The sequence below is a fragment of the Oncorhynchus keta genome, chromosome 10, assembly GCF_023373465.1.
Source record: "Oncorhynchus keta strain PuntledgeMale-10-30-2019 chromosome 10, Oket_V2, whole genome shotgun sequence".
Lineage (NCBI taxonomy): Eukaryota > Metazoa > Chordata > Actinopteri > Salmoniformes > Salmonidae > Oncorhynchus > Oncorhynchus keta.
Window position 1 is genome coordinate 37,054,675 of NC_068430.1, and position 24,053 is coordinate 37,078,727.

General features: G+C 42.0%; 1 protein-coding gene across 6 annotated transcripts; it reads left to right on the forward strand.

The window, feature by feature from the left end:
* Positions 1–219: 219 nt before the first annotated feature.
* Positions 220–23,794, forward strand: LOC118388631 (cyclic AMP-dependent transcription factor ATF-1). 6 transcript variants are annotated; one of them, XM_035777885.2, is made up of 8 exons: positions 220–386; positions 2,061–2,161; positions 9,096–9,218; positions 15,820–15,917; positions 20,642–20,781; positions 21,212–21,415; positions 21,622–21,766; positions 22,872–23,794. In XM_035777885.2, the coding sequence occupies exons 2-8, from the start codon at positions 2,066–2,068 to the stop codon at positions 23,014–23,016; spliced, it is 951 nt and encodes a 316-aa protein (XP_035633778.1). In that variant the 5' UTR covers positions 220–386; positions 2,061–2,065; the 3' UTR covers positions 23,017–23,794. The 6 variants fall into 6 exon arrangements, with proteins under 6 accessions (XP_035633778.1, XP_035633776.1, XP_035633777.1 ...); XM_035777883.2 differs by lacking the exon at positions 220–386 and adding an exon at positions 404–510; XM_035777884.2 differs by lacking the exon at positions 220–386 and adding an exon at positions 408–510 and having other exon boundaries at positions 21,212–21,391.
* Positions 23,795–24,053: the final 259 nt, after the last annotated feature.

Here is a 24,053-nt window from a genome sequence, read left to right on the forward strand (position 1 = left end):
TCAGGAAGCTGTATGTCCACTGAAGGTGTCCATTTACTACAGATGTAATTAAGTGCTATTTACAAAACTGCATGTGGAATTTGTTTACAGAGGCAGCGACATTGTATCTATTTTATGTCATCAGTTTTACTATACACACTTTTCCACCAATCACAGTTCTCAAAGGAAGCAATTACGTCATATGTCCTTCCTGGGGCTGCGCGCATCTCCGCCTCCCTCCTTCCTTTAAAAACAAATACACCGTTTTTATTTTTTTATGGTTGTGCGCCGCCCTTTTATTTACCATATTAGCAATTAGCTAGCTAACAACTATTTGTTTTCCCGTGATTTATACGCGCCTTTGTGATAATCAACGCCATCGCTGAGGTCCACGAAGGATTGTAAAGGTAATACCGCTTTTCAATGATTTGACCGTCTGCATATTTGTTCCGCTCTGAACTGCACAATGCCATTTTATGGTGTGCTTTGCTAATATAATGGCGCCTGTCGGCTCCCTCTCCTCGTCGAAGGGTAAGTTGCTAATCATGGTTCCCCTTATCGCTGACGTCCGTTGACGCGGGTACTTGCGTGCCAGTGACTGTGTATTACAAAAATTCGCTCATTCATTGAAACAAAAGCACATACTAGCCACGCTAGCTAACGTTAGCTAGCTACAAGGCAAACGTTAAGAATAGCTGGCTTGTCCACCAATGTTTAATTAGCCAGCTAGCTAGTGTTAGCTGGCTTGTCCACCAATGTTTAGTTAGCCAGCTAGCTAGTGTTAGCTGGCTGACGTTATACTGCCTGATTTGACCAATTAACGTTAGTTAGCAATAGGTAAATTAGTAACGTTTGATAACTATCAAAAGTTACTAGGGGTGTGTTCTTAAATTCAATCTTGAGTGCCAGAGTGCACTCGTAAATTCCAGGTTGTCCGTTTGTAAATTCAAAAGCGTTTCGCTCTTGGAGCTTTCAGAGTGCACACTGGACGCTCTGGCCGAGGAGTAGGGCTGTTCCGAGCGTTCTGACCTCACAACGGTAACCACTCTAACGTTGTTAGTTACTTCCAGACACGCATGAGAGAACATCTCACTCGCCCAAGCAGAGCTGACTAGGCTGTTTTCATGTTATCCAGAGCGTTGATGACTAATTGTTGATGGCAACCATTTAATTACGTTTTTTTGCGGACGTTTACTGACACACCCGCCATATTCAAGGGGTGTTGAGCGTTCGTAAATGCATCAGCTATTTTGCGCTCTGGCACACTCAGACGAGTGTTCTGAAATCGCAGTAGATGGCCGGAGTGAACTTACGAACGCACCCGAATTTACCTAGCTAGTTAGCTTGTATTCAAATGAGAGGATCATATGTTAGCTAAACGCTCACCATGCTTAATAACTAGCTAGAGAACTCCGCTAGCAAACAATGCTTACATATTGTGAACTGGTTTATTGTGCGGGCTAGCTAGCTAACGACATTGGAATTTGCCTGTTGACCACGAAAGACAACGCACTTGGCTAACATAAACTTATAGCGAGCTACCACAGGTTAGTGCTGTCAGCCTAGCTAGCTACTGGTATCTTAGTTTTTATTGATTTATTTTACTAGGCAAGTCAGCTAAGAACAAATTCTTATGTTCAATGACTGCCTAGGAACAGAATAACTGCCTTATTCACGGGCAGAAAGACATTTTTTATTTATTTATTTTTTTACCTTCGATCTCGCAACCTTTCGGCTACTAGTCCAACGCTCTAACCACTAGGCTACCTGAGACCATATCCTTGGTGAGACACACTCTCATTAGCTATACAGATCCTGGTGGAGGTGCATAGTAATTCTAGCTATGACGAATAACTAGCCAGTCAATCGTTCAAAAAAAATGTTTTTTAGTTGTGAGGGATAGGTGACTGTACTCTATTTCCATGTAGATTCTCAGCCTGTCCAGTCCTTGTCCACCATATCCCTCTATTTACAAAATGGACTTGCCAGAGAGGGCTCTGTCCAGTGCCCATACGCACCAGTGTCCCATCGGGAAAGTTTACCAGTGTTCTTTAAATGTTTCTGTATATCTGCCTCCGCAGTGACAATGGAAGAGGTGCAGAACAGCAATGGCGCTGAGACACAGACTGTCACCATCCCCACCACCATCACAGCCTCCCAGATCTCCCAGATAGCCCAACAGGTAACAGACAGGCTGATATCAAGAGGTTAATAAATGGAAGTAGGGATTAGGAATGGGAATGATATCACCAACGGCAATGTACTATGCAGGTGAGAACTTTGAGGGCCATGTAGTGTTACTGTCACAGAGAACAAGATGGGTTCATTCTGTGAATAATATCAGCATGGTAATGAAGAGGCATAGTTACCAAGGTGTCTGCAGGTCCTTTAAGTCTTAAATGAATTTATCTGGTCTATATTGATCCGCTGCTTAAATACTCACTATGCAGAAAACACTGCCATTTCCTGGTAAATATGTAAAAAGTTACATATCGCAGCTTTAATTGTTTCCACCACTCAACAAAAATATAAACAATTGGGTCATTCTTAAAACTGACATTTTACCAAAAATGTACTGAAAATGAATGGAATTTTTCCCGATTTCCTCATGGATCACTGAGATTAGGATCTGTACTTATCTATTTCATTTAGTTTTTGATAATTTTTTCCACAATTCTTATTACTGCAACAGTTTTCAAAGTAACAAATACATCCTTTGCAAAAAAAAATGTTTTAACCTTGCTGGAGTTAAACAACACTGAAAATAAAAATATTTACATCTAAATTATACTATTTTAAACCAGACTTGTTCCAAATTTGAGCTTTTTAGCCGTTTCGGTAATAAGAAGGTGAAATGGGTTACTTGAGAATAAGAATCTCATTCTGTAGCATACAATTCATTAAATTAACTTTTCTCATCTAAGGACTACTCTAGATGATGGATCATTTGTGAATAAAAGTTATACTATTTTAAAACTGATAGGTTTGCATTGGGGTTTTGTAACTCAATTTGCTACAGACATGGTTTCACGAGAATCGCATGAGAACTCGAGGCGCACTTTCAAGTTGTTAGAGAGCTATCAACATGTGCGCCTCTGTGTGTGCACATCATGTGCGAGTTGGGCTGTTGCCAGAGGAAAGAAAGGAGAGAGCAAGGTAGCCTATACAATTTGATATCTAAAGTATCTAAAGCTGGGACAATAAACTGGCATTGCCATCCTCTTACCAAAGCAATGTTGCTTGCTTAACCCTCCTGCTGTGTTCCAGTTGAATTGGACTGATTTTACAGGTTTTCTCTCTGAAAAATGTAGTTAATTTAATCTGATTGTCATAAGGTTCCATGACTGTGTCCACACAGGGCATCTGAACACACAAAATACATTTCTGAAGATTTTGATAACATTTTGGGTGTCTTATTTAACTTTTGTACACCTGTGGTGTTCCCGGGTTAAAAATGACCGGTCATTAAAAATGAAGAGGCGAGACTACAATTAGTGTATAAAATTGAGTTCAGGCACATGTCCATTCATCAGATGGAAACACTTCCACTCTCAGACCCCCACATGCATGCATGTGTGTTTGAGCACACACACACCTCACTCCCCTTCTTGGCTTCCATGGCAACCCCCACAGGAACCTTTCTCCAATATAATCTTTCCCTCAATGCCAACAGGTGTGGTTCCATTCTCAGAAACAATCGCAACATGGTTTCAATACTACATAGAACTTTTCTTGCAGCTCTGGTATATAAACATTTTGAGGCCTTGCTCACAATTCATTCTTTGGCAGCACGTATCATATCTTTGATCATGACACCGGTGAGGAGAGAGTCCTTGTTAAACTTTGACACAAAGAGGTCTGTGATAAATAGCACTGTTTCATCTGAGTATTTGTTATAATCAAAATAATCCATACAGTTTTCTTTTTACTCAAACGAGTTGTATGAGCTCAGGTCAATGAGGCCTACAGGCCATAAATAGAAGTTGTAATGTTCACAAGAACTTAAGTTGATTTAAAAAGATCTAATGCAACATTATTTGATAATATATGGATTATTATGGGTTTATAATCAGTTATAATGGGGTGGTCATTTTGGACCGGGAACACAGAATTAATTAACATGAAATGAACACAACAGGAGGGTTACGTGATTCGGCAACCCAACGTTCCTGCTGATATTTTTTGGGGGGTTGGGGAGTTCTAAAACCATTGTTTGGTGAACAGTAATGTGAGAGTAAGGCGGCATTGGCGGAGAGTCAGGTGGAGAATGACGTGTTGAAAAGGGCGAGGAACGAGATGGAGTCACAATCCATGCCAGGCACACCTGTGAGCTCTGGAACTCCACCTCCGGCAGGCAGTCAACATGCGTGGTAGGTCCGTCAGGTCATCGGTTCACCCTGACATTTCCATTCCTCTTCTGACAACAGCACTTGACCAACTGCTCCACAGGCACAGCAAGGGCCGCCCGGACCATTGTGCTGTTCAGCTATTCCAAGGATGTGTAACCGAAGAGATACCACGAGTGGGCACAGAATAGAAACATTTGCTCCCGAGGCAAATGTGGTTTACCAGTGAACCTCCGGGTGTTCATCATTAATACTGTGTCTCAGTTTCTGTTTTTGACTGATGCAACCCGAAAAAGCATTAAAGACCGAGAAAGTCTGGACATGGCCTGCTCTCCCTTATGTAAGGAGTTAGGCACTTTCCCATGTTTACTACAGTATGTACTGTAGGCTATGTTTACTTGTCAGACTGCACAGTAGCCCAAAACAAATGCCGGTGGCTTATCTTCAAAATGCTTTATTATACAAATGTAAAAGCATATACTGTACAGTACTGTATTTCTTCATCAGCATCTTTATGCTTTTGTTAATAAAATAATGATCTAAATACTGTTTCAAAATGCTGATGTTTGATTTAGTTATGGATCCATAACAAATTACTATGAGAGTAAATATCACTGAATTAGACATTTTGGAACAAAGTTGTCGAATGAAGGTAAACAAATTGTTGCTTACTGGAAAATACTCTTTCCTACAGTGCCATTTTGGCTATTATCAGGGCTATATTTTGGACTTTATAAATATAAATGTTCAGATTACAATTGCTCACTGTCATTTTTTGGAAAACAAAATAAAAATCAAAAATATATATTTTTTTATATATACAGTGGGACAAATGTATTTAGTCAGCCACCAATTGTGCAAGTTCTCCCAAGTTCTCAGGCCTGTAATTTTCATCATAGATACACTTCAACTATGACAGACAAAATGAGAGAGAAAAATCCAGAAAATCACATTGTAGGATTTTTTAAAATGAATTTATTTGCAAATTATGGTGGAAAATAAACTTTTTTGTTATTGACCAAATACTTATCTCAATACTTTGTTATATACCCTTTGTTGGCAATGACAGAGGTCAAACATTTTCTGTAAGTCTTCACAAGGTTTTCACACACTTGCTGGTATTTTCGCCCATTCCTCCATGCAGATCTCCTCTAGAGCAGTGATGTTTTGGGGCTGTTGCTGGGCAACACAGACTTTCAACTCCCTCCAAAGATTTTCTATGGGGTTGAGATCTGGAGACTGGCTAGGCCACCAGGACCTTGAAATGCTTCTTACGAAGCCACTCCTTCGTTGCCCGGGCGGTGTGTTTAGGATCATTGTCATGCTGAAAGACTCAGCCACGTTTCATCTTCAATGCCCTTGCTGATGGAAGGAGGTTTTCACTCAGTCTCACGATACATGGCCCCTTCATTCTTTCCTTTACACGGATCAGTCGTCCTGGTCACTTTGCAGAAAAACAGCCCCAAAGCATGATGTTTCCACCCCCATGCTTCACAGTAGGTATGGTGTTCTTTGGATGCAACTCTGCATTCTTTGTCCTCCAAACACGTCAAGTTGCGTTTTTACCAAAAAGTTATATTTTGGTTTCATCTGACCATATGACATTCTCCCAATCCTCTTCTGGATCATCCAAATGCTCTCTAGCAAACTTCAGACAGGACTGGACATGTACTGGCTTAAGCAGGGGGACACGTCTGGCACTGCAGGATTTGAGTCCCTGGCGGCGTAGTGTGTTACTGATGGTGGGCATTGTTACTTTGGTCCCAGCTCTCTGCAGGTCATTCACTAGGTCCCCCGTGTGGTTCTGGGATTTTTGCTCACCGTTCTTGTGATCATTTTGACCCCACAGTGTGAGATCTTGCGTGGAGCCCCAGATCGAGGGAGATTATCAGTGGTCTTGTATGTCTTCCATTTCCTAATAATTGCTCCCACAGTTGATTTCTTCAAACCAAGCTGCTTACCTATTGCAGATTCAGTCTTCCCAGCCTGGTGCAGGTCTACAATTTTGTTTCCGGTGTCCTTTGACAGCTCTTTGGTCTTGGCCATAGTGGAGTTTGGAGTGTGACAGTTTGAGGTTGTGGACAGGTGTCTTTTATACTGATAACAGGTTCAAACAGGTGCCATTATTACAGGTAACGAGTGGAGGACAGAGGAGCCTCTTAAAGAAGAAGTTACAGGTCTCTGAGAGCCAGAAATCTTGCTTGTTTGTAGGTGACCAAATACTTATTTTCCACCATAATTTGCAAATAAATTCATTAAAAATTCTACAATGTGATTTTTCTGGATTTTTTTTATTCTAATTTTGTCTGTCATAGTTGAAGTGTACATATGATAAATTACAGCCCTCATCTCTTTAAGTGGGAGAACTTGCACAATTGGTGGCTGACTAAATGTTTTTTTGCCCCACTGTATGCCTTCCCACTGTGGTTATCTATTTCAGCACCGTTTCACACTGCTCTGAGACAAGCATGGAGAAATTAAAAGGTTAAGATATATGTTGACTGAATATAAGCATGTGATGTCTGCTAAATAATCAAGTTAGGTTTCTCCAGGAATAAGCCATACTAAATAACAAACTGTCTTTATTTACACCCCATGTTCAAGAATTGCCTTGTTCTCGCTCAAGCTAGGTTAAATGAAAACAAAATCTCCCAAAATATTGTTACTTTTTAAACAAAGCGATTTATTAGTTAATATAGACTTATATAAAGCCCCTTAGGATCTGTGAGAATATCTAACGGAAAATCCCCCTTAGATATTAATTTAGAATCCCCCATCCTCTAAATGTAATTATTGGTGGAGAGTCACGTCATTGGGGGAAAAAAAGCTTTTTTTTTAATATACTGTAGGCCTACCATAGGCGAAATGGGTCTCAGTAGTGTTGAGTAATGTGCTATTAAAAGTGGTGTAGGTCTTATTTATTTAGAGCATATTGAAGTTCGGAGCAATAGGATTTTAAGCAAACGCCTACACCTATTTTGGCACCGTTTCACGCCGCTAGGAGAAGAGCATGGGGACTGGTCTTGATAAATCAATGAGCTTTTTATTTTCATCTCTGTTTGGGTATTGGTTAGACTAGAATTAGAAAATGAGGGTGCAGTAATGTTTTGCTCTTAGTGTAACCTATTTAACTAGGCAAGTCAGTTAAGAACAAATTCTTACTTACAAGGACAGCCTACTCCTTCCTCCCCGTCGGGGAATTGAACCCCCATCTCCCGCGTGCCCTGCCCGCACGACACAGGGATTCTTTAGCTAAATAGCCCAGTACTGTACTGCCGACCGTCACGCTGTACAGTGCCATATTTTCTGTTACATCCTAATGGAAACCCAGAGGGTTTTTCTTGGAATAGAAACACGATAATATTAACTAAGCAAGTACTAGTCAAAAGTTTGGACATACCTACTCATTCCAGGATTTGTCTTTATTTTGACTATTTTCTACATTGTAGAATAATAGTGAAAACCACACATATGGAATCAGTTAAGAACAAATTCTTATTTACAAGGACAGCCTACTCCTTCATCCCCATCAGGGAATAGTACAGACATGGACTGCTCTCCCTTATGTAAGGAATTTGGCACTTTCCCATTTTTATTACAGTGTATATTGTAGGCTGTTTTACTTGTCAGACTGCACAAAAACCACCTGCATTTGCTTTAGGCTATTGTGCAGTCTGACAAGTAAACATTGCCTACAATAATAACTAAATCAACATATGCATTTTTGAAAGAGTATTTTTAGCATTATTTTATTAACGAAAGCATAAAGATCCTGATGACGAAATACAGTACAGTATATAAATTATCCGAATTTAAAAGCATATACTGTATTTCTTCATCGGCATCTATGCTTTCGTTAATAAAATAATGCTAAAAATACTATTTCAAAATGCAGATGTTGATTTAGTTATCGATCCATAACGATTTACTATGGGAATAAATATCCCTGATTTACAGACATTGGAACAAGTCAAAACAAGGCAAACAATTTAGAATCCTCTTATGCAGTATCCTCTTATGCAGTAGCCTACTCCTGATCGTCACGTTGTGCAGCGCCATATGTTCTATTCCATCTTAACGGAAACCCAGAGGCTTTTTTTCTCCTGGAATAGAAACACCATAATATTCATTGAGACAAATATCTTAATTAATCCCATATACTATGTTATTACAAAAAATGTAATGGCAATATGGAAGACTATCAAATGCTTCTCAAATATGCCCTCTGGTGGTCAAACTAACACTATCAGAAAAATGGCTGACAATTATATAACGTGCCACAGAATGCTGCAACAGCCCACAAGGCGTGCTGCAGTATGATGCAAGTTTTAGAGGAGGAACCACTGTACAACACATTGTTGCTCTGTTTCCTGCCTTAACGTGACCTCTGGATACATATAGAATCGCAATACATATTGTATCGGCAGCTAAGTATCGTGAGGACCCTGGCAATTCCCAGACACCGCTCTTTTAATGTTCGTTGTTGCTGCATCAGACTCTAAAGGTAGTCTCAGCGAAAGCAGAATGGCTTCGCTCTCACATAGTCACACAGGGTATGTGCGCTTTACGATACTACAACAACCGAGGGGAAAGGGAGCCTCGCACTTCAAAGCTCTTAGTAGTTGTGGAAATGTACCTGCTACTGCTGTTTGCATCTGTGTCACCTGGCTGAGTAGCTTTAATAGGACAGCAAACCGAATCCAAAGGATGGGACGGTACAGGATTGAATATTCACTCCTGTGTCATCGTCTAATCTGACTGTGTTTGCAGATGTCTCTGGGGGGCTCTCCTGTGACCGTGGTCCAGCTACCTGGGGGTCAGTTCCAGGTGCAGGGGGTGATCCAGTCGGCCCAGTCGTCTGTCATCCAGTCCCCACAGTTGCAGACTGTTCAGGTAAGAGGTGCTCCTCAACAACTAGGCCCGAGCCCATATTCACAAAGCATCTCAGAGTAGGAGTGCTGCTGATTTAGGATCAGTTTTACCATAAAGATCATAATGAATAAGCTACATCTACAAGATCTGCTAAATATGACCAATAAAATTTGATTTTAATCCTAGATCAGCAAACCTACTCTGGGATGCTTTATGAATACTGCCTCTGGACCACAGTGCCTCTGAAGGACATGGAGGTGTCCCCTGTTCTTCTAGCATACTTTAACATAAGCTAAAGGCTAACAATGATTATCTTGCCAAATGGTATTACTGGGGTAAATGTGTGATTGATTGGGCAGATATCTCTATATTGTACACTCTAGAACCACCACATTCTAATTTAAGTCAGGGTCCTGGACAGTGATTCTGATTCCCATGTAAAATAGCTTTTTGAGTGACTAAAACATCACCCATAGTATTTTTTTTCCTGATAAAAAATGCTAAAATTGAGAACTGCGTCTTATGTTAAGACCAAAAAACTACCAGTAAGTCTGAAAAGACCGACCAAGTGGAGAGGGAGATAGTAGGCTGAGTGGCGGGGGACCTCACCTTGACTGACGGTTGGTGTACCTGTGGATGTATTTCAAGGCCTTCCTTCAAACTCAGTGCCTCTTTGCTTGACATCATGAGAAAATCAAAAGAAATCAGCCAGTACCTCAGAATTGTTTTTTGTAGACCTCCACAAGTCTGGTTCATCATTGAGAGCAATTTCCAAATGCCTGAAGGTACCGCGTTCATCTGTAACAACAATAGTATGCAAGTATAAACACCTTGGGACCAGCTGTCATACTGCTCAGGAAGGAGACTTGTTCGGTCTGCTAGAGATAAATGTACTTTGGTGCGAAAAATGCAAATCAATCCCAGAAGAACAGCAAAGGACAATGTGAAGATGCTGGAGGAAACCGGTACAAAAGTATCTATATCCACAGTAAAATGAGTCCTATATCGACATAACCTGACAGGCCGCTCAGCAAGGAAGAAGCCACTGCTCCAAAACAGCCAGACTACAGTTTGCAACTGCACATGGGGACAAAACTCATACTTTTTGGAGAAATGTCCTCTGGTCTGATGAAACAAAAATAGAACCTTTTGGTCATAATGACCATCATTATGTTTGGAGGAAAAATGGGGAGGCTTGCAAGCAGAAGAACACCATCCCAACCATGAAGCACGGGGGTGGCAGCATCATGTTGTGGGGGTGCTTTGCTGCAGGAGGGACTGGTACACTTCGCAAAATAGATGGCATCATAACGAAGGGAAATTATGTGGATATATTGAAGCAACGTCTTAAGACATCAGTCAGGAACTTAAAGATTGGTTGCAAATGGGTCTCCCGAATGGACAATATCCCCAAGCATACTTCCAAAGTAGTGGCAAAACGGCTTAAGGACAACAAAGTCAAGGTATCGGAGTGGCCATCACAAAGCCCTGACCTCAATCCTATAGAAAATGTTTTGGCACAACTGAAAAGTTGTGTGCCAGTAAGGAGGCCTACAATACTGACTCCGTTACACCAGCTCTGTCAGGAGGAATGGGCCAAAATTCACGCAACTTATTGTGGTAATCTTGTGGAAGGCGACCCAAAACGTTTGACCCAAGTTAAACAATTTAAACTAACAAGTACATGTAAACTTCTGATCCACTGGGAATGTGATGAAAGAAATAGAAGCTGAAATAAATCGCTCTCTACTATTATTCTGACATTTCACATTCTTAAAATACAGTGGTGACCCTAACTGACCTAAGACAGGGAATCTTTACTAAAATGTCAGGAATTGTGTGAAACTGAGTTTAAATGTGTTTGGCAAAGGTGTATATAAAGTTCAGACTTCAGGTGTGTGTGTACAGTCGTGGCCAAATATTAATTTTCACAAAATCTGCTGCCTCAGTTTTTATGATGGCAATTTTCATATACTCCAGAATGTTATGAAGAGTGATCAGATGAATTGCAAAGTCCCGCTTTGCCATGCAAATGAACTGAATCCCCCCAAAAAATATTTCCACTGCATTTCAGCCCTGCCACAAAAGGACCATCTGACATCATGTCAGTGATTCTCTCGTTTAGGTATGAGTGTTGATGGAGACGGCCGGAGATTACTCTGTCATGCCTATTTAGTTTGAATATCAGACTGGAAGCTTGGAATCATTGTTCTTCCTCTGTCAACTATGGTTACCTGCAAGGAAATGCGTGTTGTGTCGTTATTTACTCCTGAGGTGCTGACTTGCTGCACCCTCGACAACTACTGTGATTATTCGATTTGACCATGCTGGTCATTTATGAACATTTGAACTTGTTCTGTTATAATCTCCACCCGGCACAGCCAGAAGCGGACTGGCCACCCCTCATAGCCTGGTTCCTCTCTAGGTTTCTTCCTAGGTTTTGGCTTTTCTAGGGAGTTTTTCCTAGCCACTGCTTCTACACCTGCATTGCTTGCTGTTTGGGGTTTTAGGCTAGGTTTCTGTTCAGCACTTTGAGATATCAGCTGATGTACGAAGGGCTATATAAATAAATTTGATTTATTTGTTGCCTAGACTTCACTGCAACTGACACTCAAGTCTTGGGGAAAAAACAATACACTAATATTGCAGTTTGCCATGACAGCCTTTATAATAGAATGCTTGTGACCACACACAGCCTATATCTAAGTATTGCACTTGTGAAAAAAAAACATCTTAAAGTAGAACTAGAATGAGACGTGCTTTATATTTTTTACTATATTATAGTGGCCACTATAGGAGATGATAAAAGACAGTACTGTGCCGTCTTCATCAACCTGGCCAAGGCTTTCAACTCTGTCAATCACCGTATTCTTATCGCCAGACTCGACTGCCTCGCCTGGTTCACTAACTACTTCTCAGATAGAGTTCAGTGTGTCAAATCGGAGGACCTGTTGTCCAGACCTCTGGCAGTCTCTATGGGGGTGCTACAGGGTTCAATTCTCGAGCCGACTCTTTTCTCTGTATATATTGATGTCGCTCTTGCTGCGGGTCATTCTTTGCTCCACCTCTACGCAGACGACACCATTCTGTATACATCTGGCCCTTTGGACACTGTGTTAACAAACCTCCAAACGTGCTTCAATGCCAGACGACACTCCTTCTGTGGCTTCCAACTGCTCTTAAATGCTAGTAAAATGAAATGCATGCTCTTCAACCGATCGCTGCCCGCCCGACTAGCATCACCACTCTGGACGGTTCCGACTTAGAATATGTGGACAACTATAAATACCTAGGTGTATGGCTAGACTGTAAACTCTCCTTCCAGACTCACATTAAGCATCTCCAATCCAAAGTTATATCTAGAATCGGCTTCCTATTTCGCAACAAAGACACCTTCACTCATGCTGCCAAACTTACCCTCGTTGTAAAACTGACTATCCTACCAATCCTTGACGTTGGTGATGTAATTTTCAAATTAGCCTCCAACACTCTGCCCAGACTGCATCCAATTTGCTATCACAGTGCCATCCGTTTTGTCACCAAAGTCCCATATAATACCCACCACTGTGACCTGTATGCTCTCATTGGCTGGCCATACCCACTGGCTTCAGGTCATCTATAAGTCTTTGCTAGGTATAGCGCCGCCTTATCTCAGCTCACGGGTCACCATAGCAATACCCGCCCGTAGCATGCAGGTATATTTCACTGGTTATCCCCAAAGCCAACACCTTTGGCTGCCTTTCCTTTCAGTTCTCTGCAGCCAATGACTGGAACGAATTGCAAAAATCACTGAAGTTGGAGACTTATATCTCACTAACTTTAAGCATTAGCTGTCAGAGCAGCTTACCAATCGCTGCAGCTGTACACAGCCCATCTGTAAATAGCCCATCCAACCAACTACTTACCTCATCCTCGTTTTCTGCACACAAGTATTTCTACTTGCACATCCTCATCTGCACATATCACTCCAGTGTAAATTGTCATTACTTTACCACTTGGCCTATTTATAACCTTACCCCCTTCATTTGCACACACTGTATACAGATTTGTTTTGTTATTGACTGTATGTTTGTTTATCCCATGTGTAACGCTGTCGTTTTTGTCGCTTTGCTTTATCTTGGCCAGTTCGCAGTTGTAAATGACAACTTGTTCTCAAATGATCTACATGGTTAAATAAAGGTGAAATAAAAAATGTAAACGTCAATCAACATGTAGCCTTGTGCAAAAATAATGTTCACGGAGTAAAAATTACAATAAAAAAAAGGATAATCATCCCCGCTTACTCACGTGTTAGTCAAAATCAACACAACAAAAACAACGTATTTGGGCTACACTGAACATTATTACGTTGTGCACTTCCTGCCTGTGGACATCGATTCTACAATGTGACGCCAGAGCATGATACCCTTTGTTGGCATGATTGATCTCTTTCAGGCAGAGAGTAGACCTGGCATACCCCTTTTTTAAGGAAAGGGGGGAAACATTAGTTCATATAACAAACTAACTAGAGTACTAACATTTTACACAGATTTCCAGGGTCCAGTAAGCAACTAACACGCTGTAACTTAAGGAACGGCAAGGAGTCGTATACCAGTTAATACTAATGGTTAGTTATGGTCTAGTTACTAACGTTAGCTCATCTGATGTTGTAATGTTATTAGCCAGCTAATTTTCACAGCATTATTTGACCAGTTAAGTTGGCTAATGTTGCTCAACATTTCTCTGGCTAGCTAACAGAGAATTCGATCCACCTACTGTAGCAAGGTGCTTAACAATACTTGTTCCACCACACTTCCTCCCTCACCTCAAACTTTCCAAATACCAGTTTTTCGGTTACGGCTCGTGAAGTACGCTTCATCACCTTCTCCGTGGTCAGGCTTCTCGCCTACCTCTTCCAACAGGTCCCAGATGTGCTCAATTGGATTGAGATCTGGGCTCTTCGCTGGCCATGGCAGAACACTGACATTCCTATCTTGCAGGCAAACACTCACAGAACGGCTGGTGGCATTGTCATGCTGGAGGGTCATGTCAGGATTAGCCTGCAGGAAGGGTATCAGAGTGCAGGCCTCGTGTAACGCTCATTCCTTCGACGATAAACGCAAATCCGACCATCACCCCTGGTGAGACATAACCGCAACTCGTCAGTAAAGAGCTCTTTTTTTCCAGTCCTGCCTGGTCCAGCGACGGTGGGTATGTGCCCATAGGTGACGTTGTTGCCCCTTGCCATCTGGTGAGGACCTGCCTCGCAACAGACCTACAAGCCAATAAGTCCAGCCTCTCTCAGCCTATTGAGGACAGTCTGAGCACTGATGGAGAGATTGCGAGTTCCTGGTGTAAAAGAATGGCAACTTGTTGTTGCCATCATGTACCGATCCTGTGCAGGTGTTACACGTGGTCTGCCACTGCGAGGACGATCAGTTGTCCGTCCTGTCTCCCTGTAGCACTGTCTTAGGCGTCTCTCAGTACAGACATGGGTATTTATTGCCCTGGCCACATCTGAAGTCCTCATGCCTCAGGCATGTCCACGCAGATGAGCAGGGACCCTGGGCACCTTTCCTTTTGTGTTTTTCGGAGTCAGTAGAAAGGCCTCTTAGTGTCCTATTTTTCAGAATTGTGACCTTAATTGCCTGCCGTCAGTAAGCTGTTAGTGTCTTTAATGACCGTTCCGCAGGTGCATGTTCATTAATTGTTGATGGTTCATTGACCAAGCATGAGAAAAAGTGTAATCCCTTTACAAGTTATTTAGATTTTTTTTTTTTTGGGGGGGGGGGGTCTTTGGAAGACGGTCCTGAAAAGGGGATTTTTTGGTTTGTTGCGGAGTTTAAAAAAAAAACCCATTATGTCCTATCCTTGTCTGTCGCTCTGTTCGAGTTTGGGGTCACTTAAAAATGTCCTTGTTTTTGCAAGAGAATACAATTATTTTTTTTTGCCCATCTTTAAAATAACATCAAATTGATCAAAACACAGTGTAGACATTGTTAATGTTGATAATGACTATTGTAGCCTGAAACGTCAGAATTGTAATGGAATATCTACATATGCGACAGAGGCCCATTATCATCAACCATCAGTCCTATGTTCCAATGTCACGTTGTTAGCTAATCCAAGTTTATCATTTTAAGAGGCTAATTGATCATTAGAAAACCCTTTTGCAATTATGTTAGCACAGTTAAACTGTTCTGATTAAAGAAGCAATAAAACGGGCCTTCTTTAGACTTTAGACTAGTTCATTTTATTTGCTGACACATTGCAGTCAAATTTTGGCACAAGTAGATTAGCTTTCTAGTTTTGTAAACCACACCTTCTGCAATGTTGGTTACAAGGCGGTACGTATTTAAATTAGGTAAGAGAATAAGATGTTACCATTGGTGTATTTAAATTAGATTTTGATATCACAATCCCCCTAAATAATCCCGCCTTCTGAATTCAAGTGTTTGACATGGGGAAGTTGACCAATAACTTTATGATCAAACTTTATCAATGTACCAGTAACACTCATTTTTCATGATCTGATTTCATCAAAATATCACAAATAATGATTTTTGACTGTGCAGGACCTTCTAAGTAAACATGGTGTATGAGTAACTCATCATGTACCGGCGTCTGTTCTTCTCCTCCACAGGGCCAGGGCTCAGACAGTGACGATTCCCAGGACTCCTCAGACAGTGGAGCCTCTGCCCAGAAAACCAGAGAGATACTGGCCAGACGGCCCTCCTACAGGTACCTGCCACCGCGCTGTTGTATCAAACACTATCTTAACCTGTCCATGTAGTGGTGGAAAGAAGTGTGTGCAGACTGCAGAGGTCTATGCTGGTGATGGACTGGGATATTGGTGGCACTCAAGTCACCTTTTCACCTAGTTTAACACCTGATTTGTGACCCCACCACCTTCTCTTTTTGGTGTTATGTTCCAACATTTTAAATGTTATTTTTTACATTAGGTAAAAGTACAGACTCAGAGCTTCAAAATGGTATATCATACAGTGCATTCAGAAAGAATTCAGACCCTTTTACTTTTCCACATTTTGTTACCTTGCAGCCTTATTCTAAAATGGATTGAATAAATATTTATCCTCCTCAATCTACACACAATACCCAATGACAAAGCGAAAACAGTTTTGGAAATTTTAGCAAATGTATTAAAAAAATCTAAACCGTAATCGGTGGAGAAGAGCCTTGGTCAGCTCCAGAGTTCCTATGTGGCGATGGGAGAATAGTGGTGGCAGCATCATGCTGTGGGGATGTTTTTCAGGGGCAGGGACTGGAAGACTATTCCGGATCATGGCAAAGATGAACGGAGAAAAGTACAGAGATCCTTGATGTAAACCTGCTCCAGAGCGCTCAGGACCTCAAACTGGGGAGAAGGTTCACTTTCCAACAGGACAATGACCCTAAGCACACAGCCAAGACAATGCAGGAGTGGCTTCAGGACAAGTCTCTGAATGTCCTTGAGTGGCCCAGCCAGAGCCCAGACTTGAACCCGGTCTAACATCTTACGAGAGACCTGAAAATAGCATATTTCTGTCCTGTGCTTTGGAGCAGGACATGTAATGCCCATAGCCTTTTCAGTGCACAAGTCCTGATTTTCAAAAAAAAAAGACATGTATGGGGGATGGTTGCACATCTCTGGGAGGAAGGACATCAACATTGCACAGCAGCTGAAACCTGGTCCCAGCTGAGTGAAAGTGCCTTGGCTGCAACAACACCAGGCTCCAGACAATTGAAGCTGTAATAGAAAAAAGCAGACAAAAATAGACATTGACCCGAAGTTCAAGCAATAAGCTCAAAGTACAAAGACAAAATACCTGAAATGTTGGTTGTTCACCCTCGTTCATCTCCTTGTACTGGGGGCGGAGAGCAGGTTTATGCTGAAAGACAAATCCAGAAAAACAGGTTAATACACAAATTCATTAATCTCCTATATCTTTACCTGTTGACTGCTACAGCTGTACTAAAATGCCCTGTACACTCAACCTGCTTCCAGCCATACAATTGCAATGCAGACACTACATGATAACTAAATGGATTTAGGAAACGTTTAACTAGATAATTACCAGCTAGTTGAACATGCAAAAAACAACCGAGTTCTAGAATCCAGTGTAGATGGGTAACTATTTAGCCATAATTTCATTGTGACTCGCTAGCCAATTTAGCATGTCCCTATCACTTAACATGGAGTTTGATTAGCATTCGCACCACAGTGGCTAATTTCAGTAGCTAGCTAGGTAAACATGACAAACTGACCAACATGACAAAGATGATCATTATGTCATGCATGGCTTAGCACATCAGCAATCAACATTAAGAGCAGAATGCAACTGGCCAGCTCAGCAAGCTAGCTGGCTGTAACTTTACCTGTATGCAATTGGCTAGCTAGGTAGCCAACAACGAAAACAACTTTGTTGATACAGTTGAGACAACGTATGTACAGTGCATTGGAAAAGTATTCAGACCTCTGGACCTTTTTCCATATTTTTACGCTACAGCCTTATTCTGAAATTGCTGAGGAATTTTTATTTAATCAATCTACACACAATACTCCATAATGACAAAGCCGAAAAATAGATTTGTCATTTTTGTAAATTGACCCCCCCCCCCAAAAAAAATATTTACATAAGTATTCAGACCCTTTGTTTTGAGACTTGAAATGCATCCTGTTTCCATTGATCATCCTTTATATTTTTCTACAACTTGATTGGAGTCCACCTGTGGTAAATCCGATTGATTGGACATGATATGGAAAGGCACACACCTGTCTATACAAGGTCCCATAGTTGACAGTGCATGTCAGAGCAAAAACCAAGCCATGCGGTAGAAGGAGTTGTCTGTAGTCCTCCCAAGACAGGATTTTGTCGAGGCACAAACTGGGCAATCGGGGGAGAAGGACATTGTTCAGGGAGTTGACTGAGATGTTCACTCTGGCAGAGTTCCTCTTTGGAGATGGTTGTCCTTCTGGAAGGTTCTCCCATCTCTGCAGCACTCAACCAATCAGGCCTTTTATGGTAGCATGGCCAGGCGGAAGCCACTCCTCAGTAAAATGCTCATGACAGCCCGCCAGATTCTCTGGTCTGATTGAAGTCTTTGGCCTGAATCCCAAGCGTCATGTCTGGAGGAAACCTGGCACCATGCCCTGTGGTGGCAGTATCATACTTTAGGGATATTTGTCAGAGGCAGGGACTGGGAGACTTTTTTTCTAAAACTGTTTTCAGCTTTGTCATTATGGGGTGTTGTGTGTAGATGGAGGGGGGGGGACTAATACATTTTAGAATAAAATTGTAATGTAACAATGTGGAAGAGGTCAAGGGGTCTAAATACTGTAGCTATGATGATTCATGGCTGTCTTTCCAAATTTAAAGCTACTAGCAGCAATGTCGAGGTTAAAGCTGTTGGCCCACTTTGCCACCATCAGGACCAATTTTAAAACATTTCCCTAGGATGAGCTACTGCTGTACTCCTACAATTATATATTTTAATGTTTACTAGTGTTCGGGAGTTATTTACTCTGAAAAATAAGAACCTAACACTAGAGAAGCTTTAACCAAGTTTAATTTAATCAAATGTATTTATATAGCCCTTCTTACATCAGCTGATATATCAAAGTGCTGTACAGAAACCCAGCCTAAAACCCCAAACAGCAGGCAATGTAGGTGTAGAAGCACGGGGGCTAGGAAAAACTCCCAAGAAAGAAACCTAGAGAGGAACCAGGCTATGAGGGGTGGCCAGTCCTCTTCTGGCTGTGCCGGGTGGAGATTATAACAGAACATGGCCAAGATGTTCAAATGTTCATAAATGAACAGCATGGTCAAATAATAGTAATCACAGTGAACAGGTCAGGTTTCCATAGCCGCAGGCAGAACAGTTGAAACTGGAGCAGCAGCTCGGCCAGGTGGACTGGGGACAACGGGGGGTCATCATGCCAGGTAGTCCTGAGGCATGGTCCTAGGGCTCAGGTCCTCTGAGAAATAAAGAAAGAGATAATTAGAGAGCATACTTAAATTCACACAGGACACCGGATAAGACAGGAGAAATACTCCAGATATAACAGACTGACCCTAGCCCCCCGGCACAAACTACTGCAGCATAAATACTGGAGGCTGAGACAGGAGGGATCAGGAGACCCTGTGGCCCCCATCTGATGATACCCCCGGACAGGGCCAAACAGGCAGGATATAACCCCACCCACTTTGCCAAAGCACAGCCCCCACACCACTAGAGGGATATCTTCCACCACCAACTTACCATCCTGAGGCAAGGCCGAGTATAGCCCACAAAGATCTCCGCCACGGCACAACCCAAGGGGGGGCGCCAACCCGGACAGGAAGACCACGTCAGTGACTCAACCCTCATAGGGACGGCATGGAAGAGCACCAGTAAGCCAATGACTCAGCCCCTGTAATAGGGTTAGAGGCAAAGAATCCCAGTGGAGAGAGGGGAACCGGCCAGGCAGAGACAGCAAGGGCAGTTCGGTGCTCCAGTGACTTTCCGTTCACCTTCACACTCCTGGGCCAGACTACACTCAATCATAGGACCCACTGAAGAGATGTGTCTTCAATAAAGACTTAAAGGTTGAGACCGAGTCTGTGTCTCTCACATGGGTAAGCAGACCATTCCATAAAAATGGAGCTCTATAGGAGAAAGCCCTGCCTCCAGCTGTTTGCTTATAAATTCTAGGGACAATTAGGAGGCCTGCGTCTTGTGACCGTAGCGGGTAGCATACGTGTAGGTATGTACGGCAGGACGAAATCGGAAAGATAGGTAGGAGCAAGCCCATGTAATGCTTTGTAGGTTAGCAGTAAAACCTTAATCAGCCCTTGCCTTAACAAGAAGCCAGTGTAGGGAGGCTAGCACTGGAGTAATATGATCAAAATGTTTGGTTCTAGTCGGGATTCTAGCAGTCGTCTTTAGCACTAACTTAAGTTTATTTTGTGCTTTATCCGGGCAGCCGGAAAGTAGAGCATTGCAGTAGTCTAACCTATAAGTAACAAAAGCATGGATGAATTTTTCTGCATAATTTTTAATCATTCCCAAAGGTTCTGTACAGCTGTAATCAGACAGCAAAACATTTAGTTCTTGACAGTTATATACATCCTACTTAAGACACTCCTCCTCCTTACAGTTTATGGCTCCACAGGAAACTAATAAAGAGGGTAACAGGATGAAAAATATTTTACTGCCTTAAAATAATCTGTCCTCACCTCCTTGACCTCACACATTCCTTCATCTAATCCACAGATGTCCATTGTTTTTCTTCAGAGAACCATTAACTTCTGACATAACCCAGTCTCTTTCATTTCCTATCTCAATGATCAAAGTTTAGCCGATTCCAACACTAGTGAGCCACTTCTCCATTAATTTGGTTCTGTAGCATTGTGTGTTTTAGTGTAAGGATTTCGGTAATGGATTATTGTATGAGTAATCTCCCGCTTCTTCACCGTGGTCTGTAGGAAGATCCTCAATGAGCTGTCTGCTGAGGAGGTGGCGTCTCGGAATGAAGGAGAGGATGAAAACCCTGCTTCCTCTGGCATGACCACAGTGACAATGCCCAACACCCAGACAATCTACCAGACTAGTAGTGGCCAATACAGTAAGGGTTGCCCTACTACATAGCACTACAACCACACACCATCCTACCAGTGCATAATAATGTCACCATAAATAGATTATACCGGTAGATATTGTTAGAATTGGAGGCACTTGTTGAGTGAGGGATCATCAATAATGGGATTCTACAGTTTTGTGAAAATATATCGTACCGCCGGGGACAGGGAGTGCAAACTGGCTCCTGATGTGTGGTACTGTAAGCATGCACAAATCCCTCAACTTTTCACAGGCTTTCAACTCAGGCAGCCATGGGCATGAACAGAAAAGGGAACCTTCACACAGTTGCAGTTTCTTTTATAAAAATGTATATATCGAAAAAAATGCAACTGATTTTTTTTTTCTCTCTCTCATATCTGTGCCCGTCATACCTAGTAGTTACCATTGTCCCTAACTTCCTGTGTGTTTGTCTGTAGTTACCATCGCCCCTAATGGCGCCATCCAGCTGGCCAGCCCTGGGTCAGAGGGTCTCCAGGGGTTACAGACTCTCACCATGACCAACTCAGGCCAACAACAGGGCACCACCATCCTACAGTACGCTCAGACGCCCGATGGACAGCAGATACTTGTGCCCAGCAACCAGGTGGTCGTACAGAGTGAGTATGGCTTCATGACTCACGGTAAGCGTTGAGACAATACCACAAGGACATGTACCCAGTAGTGCCTGCTAACCCCCCCCAATAATTGTCTTGTGTTGTCACTAAAGCTTCTCTGAAGGTGTGTAAAATATCCACTGATCCCAGCTTGTGGGCCACATTGTAATGTGTTGAGATTTTGAAGAGGAGATTCTCTCATCTACTGTTTTAATTGGCCTCATCCCCCTCAGATGCAGGAGGAGAGATGCAGACGTACCAGATCCGCACGGCACCCACAGCGCAACAGACCGTGGTCATGACTTCCCCTGTAGGAATATCTGAACAAAAGAGTGGCGACCCCACCATGAAGAGAGAGATCCGCCTCGCCAAGAACAGGTGTGTGTGTGTGTATAAGGATGTGTTGCACAGTTGGTCCCTTTGTCTGTTTGTGTGTGAACCAACTTCTCTGGTTGAAAAAGGCATCGATATTTGTCAAACATTTATTCCAGAACGAAAATGTACTAGAGTGTAAGTCGAATAATTTTGGTCATAAAGTCAGTATATTCCAAAAGTGTTTTGTGAGATTTTTGTAACTGAAGATATCTCAACTTACACGATGGTTGGGTTTTGATTTCAAACCTCCCCACACAAGACTGCTGCCTGGCACCGTAATCACAGCTGGCAGTAATCAAATCATCTGGATCACAGCTGCCTGGTGTGCTGTAGTGCACACTATCCAATCGCTCACCAGACTCAATCTATTACCCTGCCACTTATTTACAAACAGCCAAAGTAACCATTAGCGCACAGCGCCTCAGACTTGATTAGATAGCATTTGCGACAATGTATTATATTGCTATGTTGAAAGAATGAGAGTTCTTTTATAAAAGCCTTTTTTCCCCCAACTAAAACTTTCGATTGGTGCGGTGGTCTAAGACACTTCATCTCAATGCAGGAGGCGTCACTGTAGTACCTGGTTCGAATCCAGGCTGCATCACAGCCGGCCGTGATTGGGAGTCCCGTAGGGCGGTGCAAAATTGGCCCAGTGTCGTCTGGGTTTGGCCGGGGTAGGCCGTCATTGTAAATAAGAATTTGTTCTTAACTGACCTAGTTAAATAAAATAAAATGTTTTAAAATCACAATTGTGAGCTAATGTTAGCCCCAGAAATTCAACTTTTATCAAAAATAGCAACATCTAGAAAGCAGGATGCTCGAAGCATGGAATTCCCTGACCAATCACGTACACGTTGCCATGCTGCGTCACGTGGTTGCTAAGCCATGTGGTGTGGTGGCCTGCTTGGAATGGTGACCGACTAGGAACAATCAACATTACTGCAAGGATATGATCTAGTCAACATAAGACACCCACATCGAACCACACCACTAAGACTGAAATCTTGTTTTTCTTTAATGCGCAACAGAAGAACATGGAGAATCAATGAGTTCAGTCGCTCTTCAAATGTAATCCTCTAAAGCCGTTTTCTGTGTTTCTCCCTGACAGGGAAGCTGCCCGTGAGTGTCGCAGGAAAAAGAAGCAATACGTGAAATGTCTGGAGAATCGTGTGGCGGTGCTGGAGAACCAAAACAAGACTCTCATTGAGGAACTCAAGACGTTAAAGGACCTGTACTGTGTCAAAACAGGATAACCAGGAGGAAGAGAAGCCAGCCAGCGAACAGGACATTTAACGGCAGTGAGCGGCTCAGCTCTGCCACATGGACAACGCGGGGTTAACCGGGAACACATTTCATTTCAGACCTGAAATCCTCCTCCTCAGTTTGTTTTATACTCTGTTTTAACATGTCGTGAGTGGTGGCCATGGGAACTGTCCCATTTTTAAAAGACAATGAAAGGGTGTGAAAGAGGTTGATTGTTTTTCATTGTCTTTTTATTGCGCTAACAAATGGATTACTAACGCTTAAATTTGTATTTGTGTATATTTTGTAAGCACACGGAAGGCGTGAATTGTGAGCTTTATCATTGACATTCAATTTCCAATTGTGTCCCCCTTTTCCAGAATCGGCCCTTATTTTCCTTGTGTAGCAGTAGGTTCAATTTGCTGTTTTTAACATCTATCAATTTGCGGCTGTATTGATTGTATGATGACTTCTATGATGTGATTTCATGTATTTTTTTATGTGAACCAGTTATTTCCACCCCCACCCCTATTCTTTCCCCCATGAGGAAATGTTACAAGTACCATTCCTTATCCTTGTCAAGAGGGATGTAAGGGGTATTTAGATAAGATAACATTGTAAGGCGGACTTTGCTGTTACTAAGACAATCTATCAGGGAGAACACACAGTGGCAGGGTAATATTTATTTTCTATTTCTGGAGAGGGGTAATGAGTGAATCAAACAAAAAGAGGGAAAGCAATGTCACTCATTCTGTAAGTAAATTGAAATAAATATTTTTCCAGTCTTTACATACATTGCTTAATGGGGATTTTTCTGTTATGTATTACTCATTTGGACTGTCCAGTGGTGGAAAACAAATACCCAGTTGTCATACTTCAGTCAAATTAAAGGTGCCTTTTTTTTTAATAGACAATTACTCAAGTAAAATACTACTTGAGTAAAAGTATTTGGTTTTACATATACTTAAGTATCAAAAGTACATTTTAATTGCTAAAATATACTTATGTAGAAATCATTTCAAATTCCTTATATTAAGCAAATCAGAAG

Coding starts and splice junctions, on each gene's coding strand:
- LOC118388631 (XM_035777883.2), top strand. CDS start 456: ATGGTGTGCTTTGCTAATATAATGGCGCCTGTCGGCTCCCTCTCCTCG. Junction 511..2,060: donor CTCCCTCTCCTCGTCGAAGG/GTAAGTTGCTAA, acceptor CTGCCTCCGCAG/TGACAATGGAAGAGGTGCAG. Junction 9,219..15,819: donor CACAGTTGCAGACTGTTCAG/GTAAGAGGTGCT, acceptor TCTCCTCCACAG/GGCCAGGGCTCAGACAGTGA.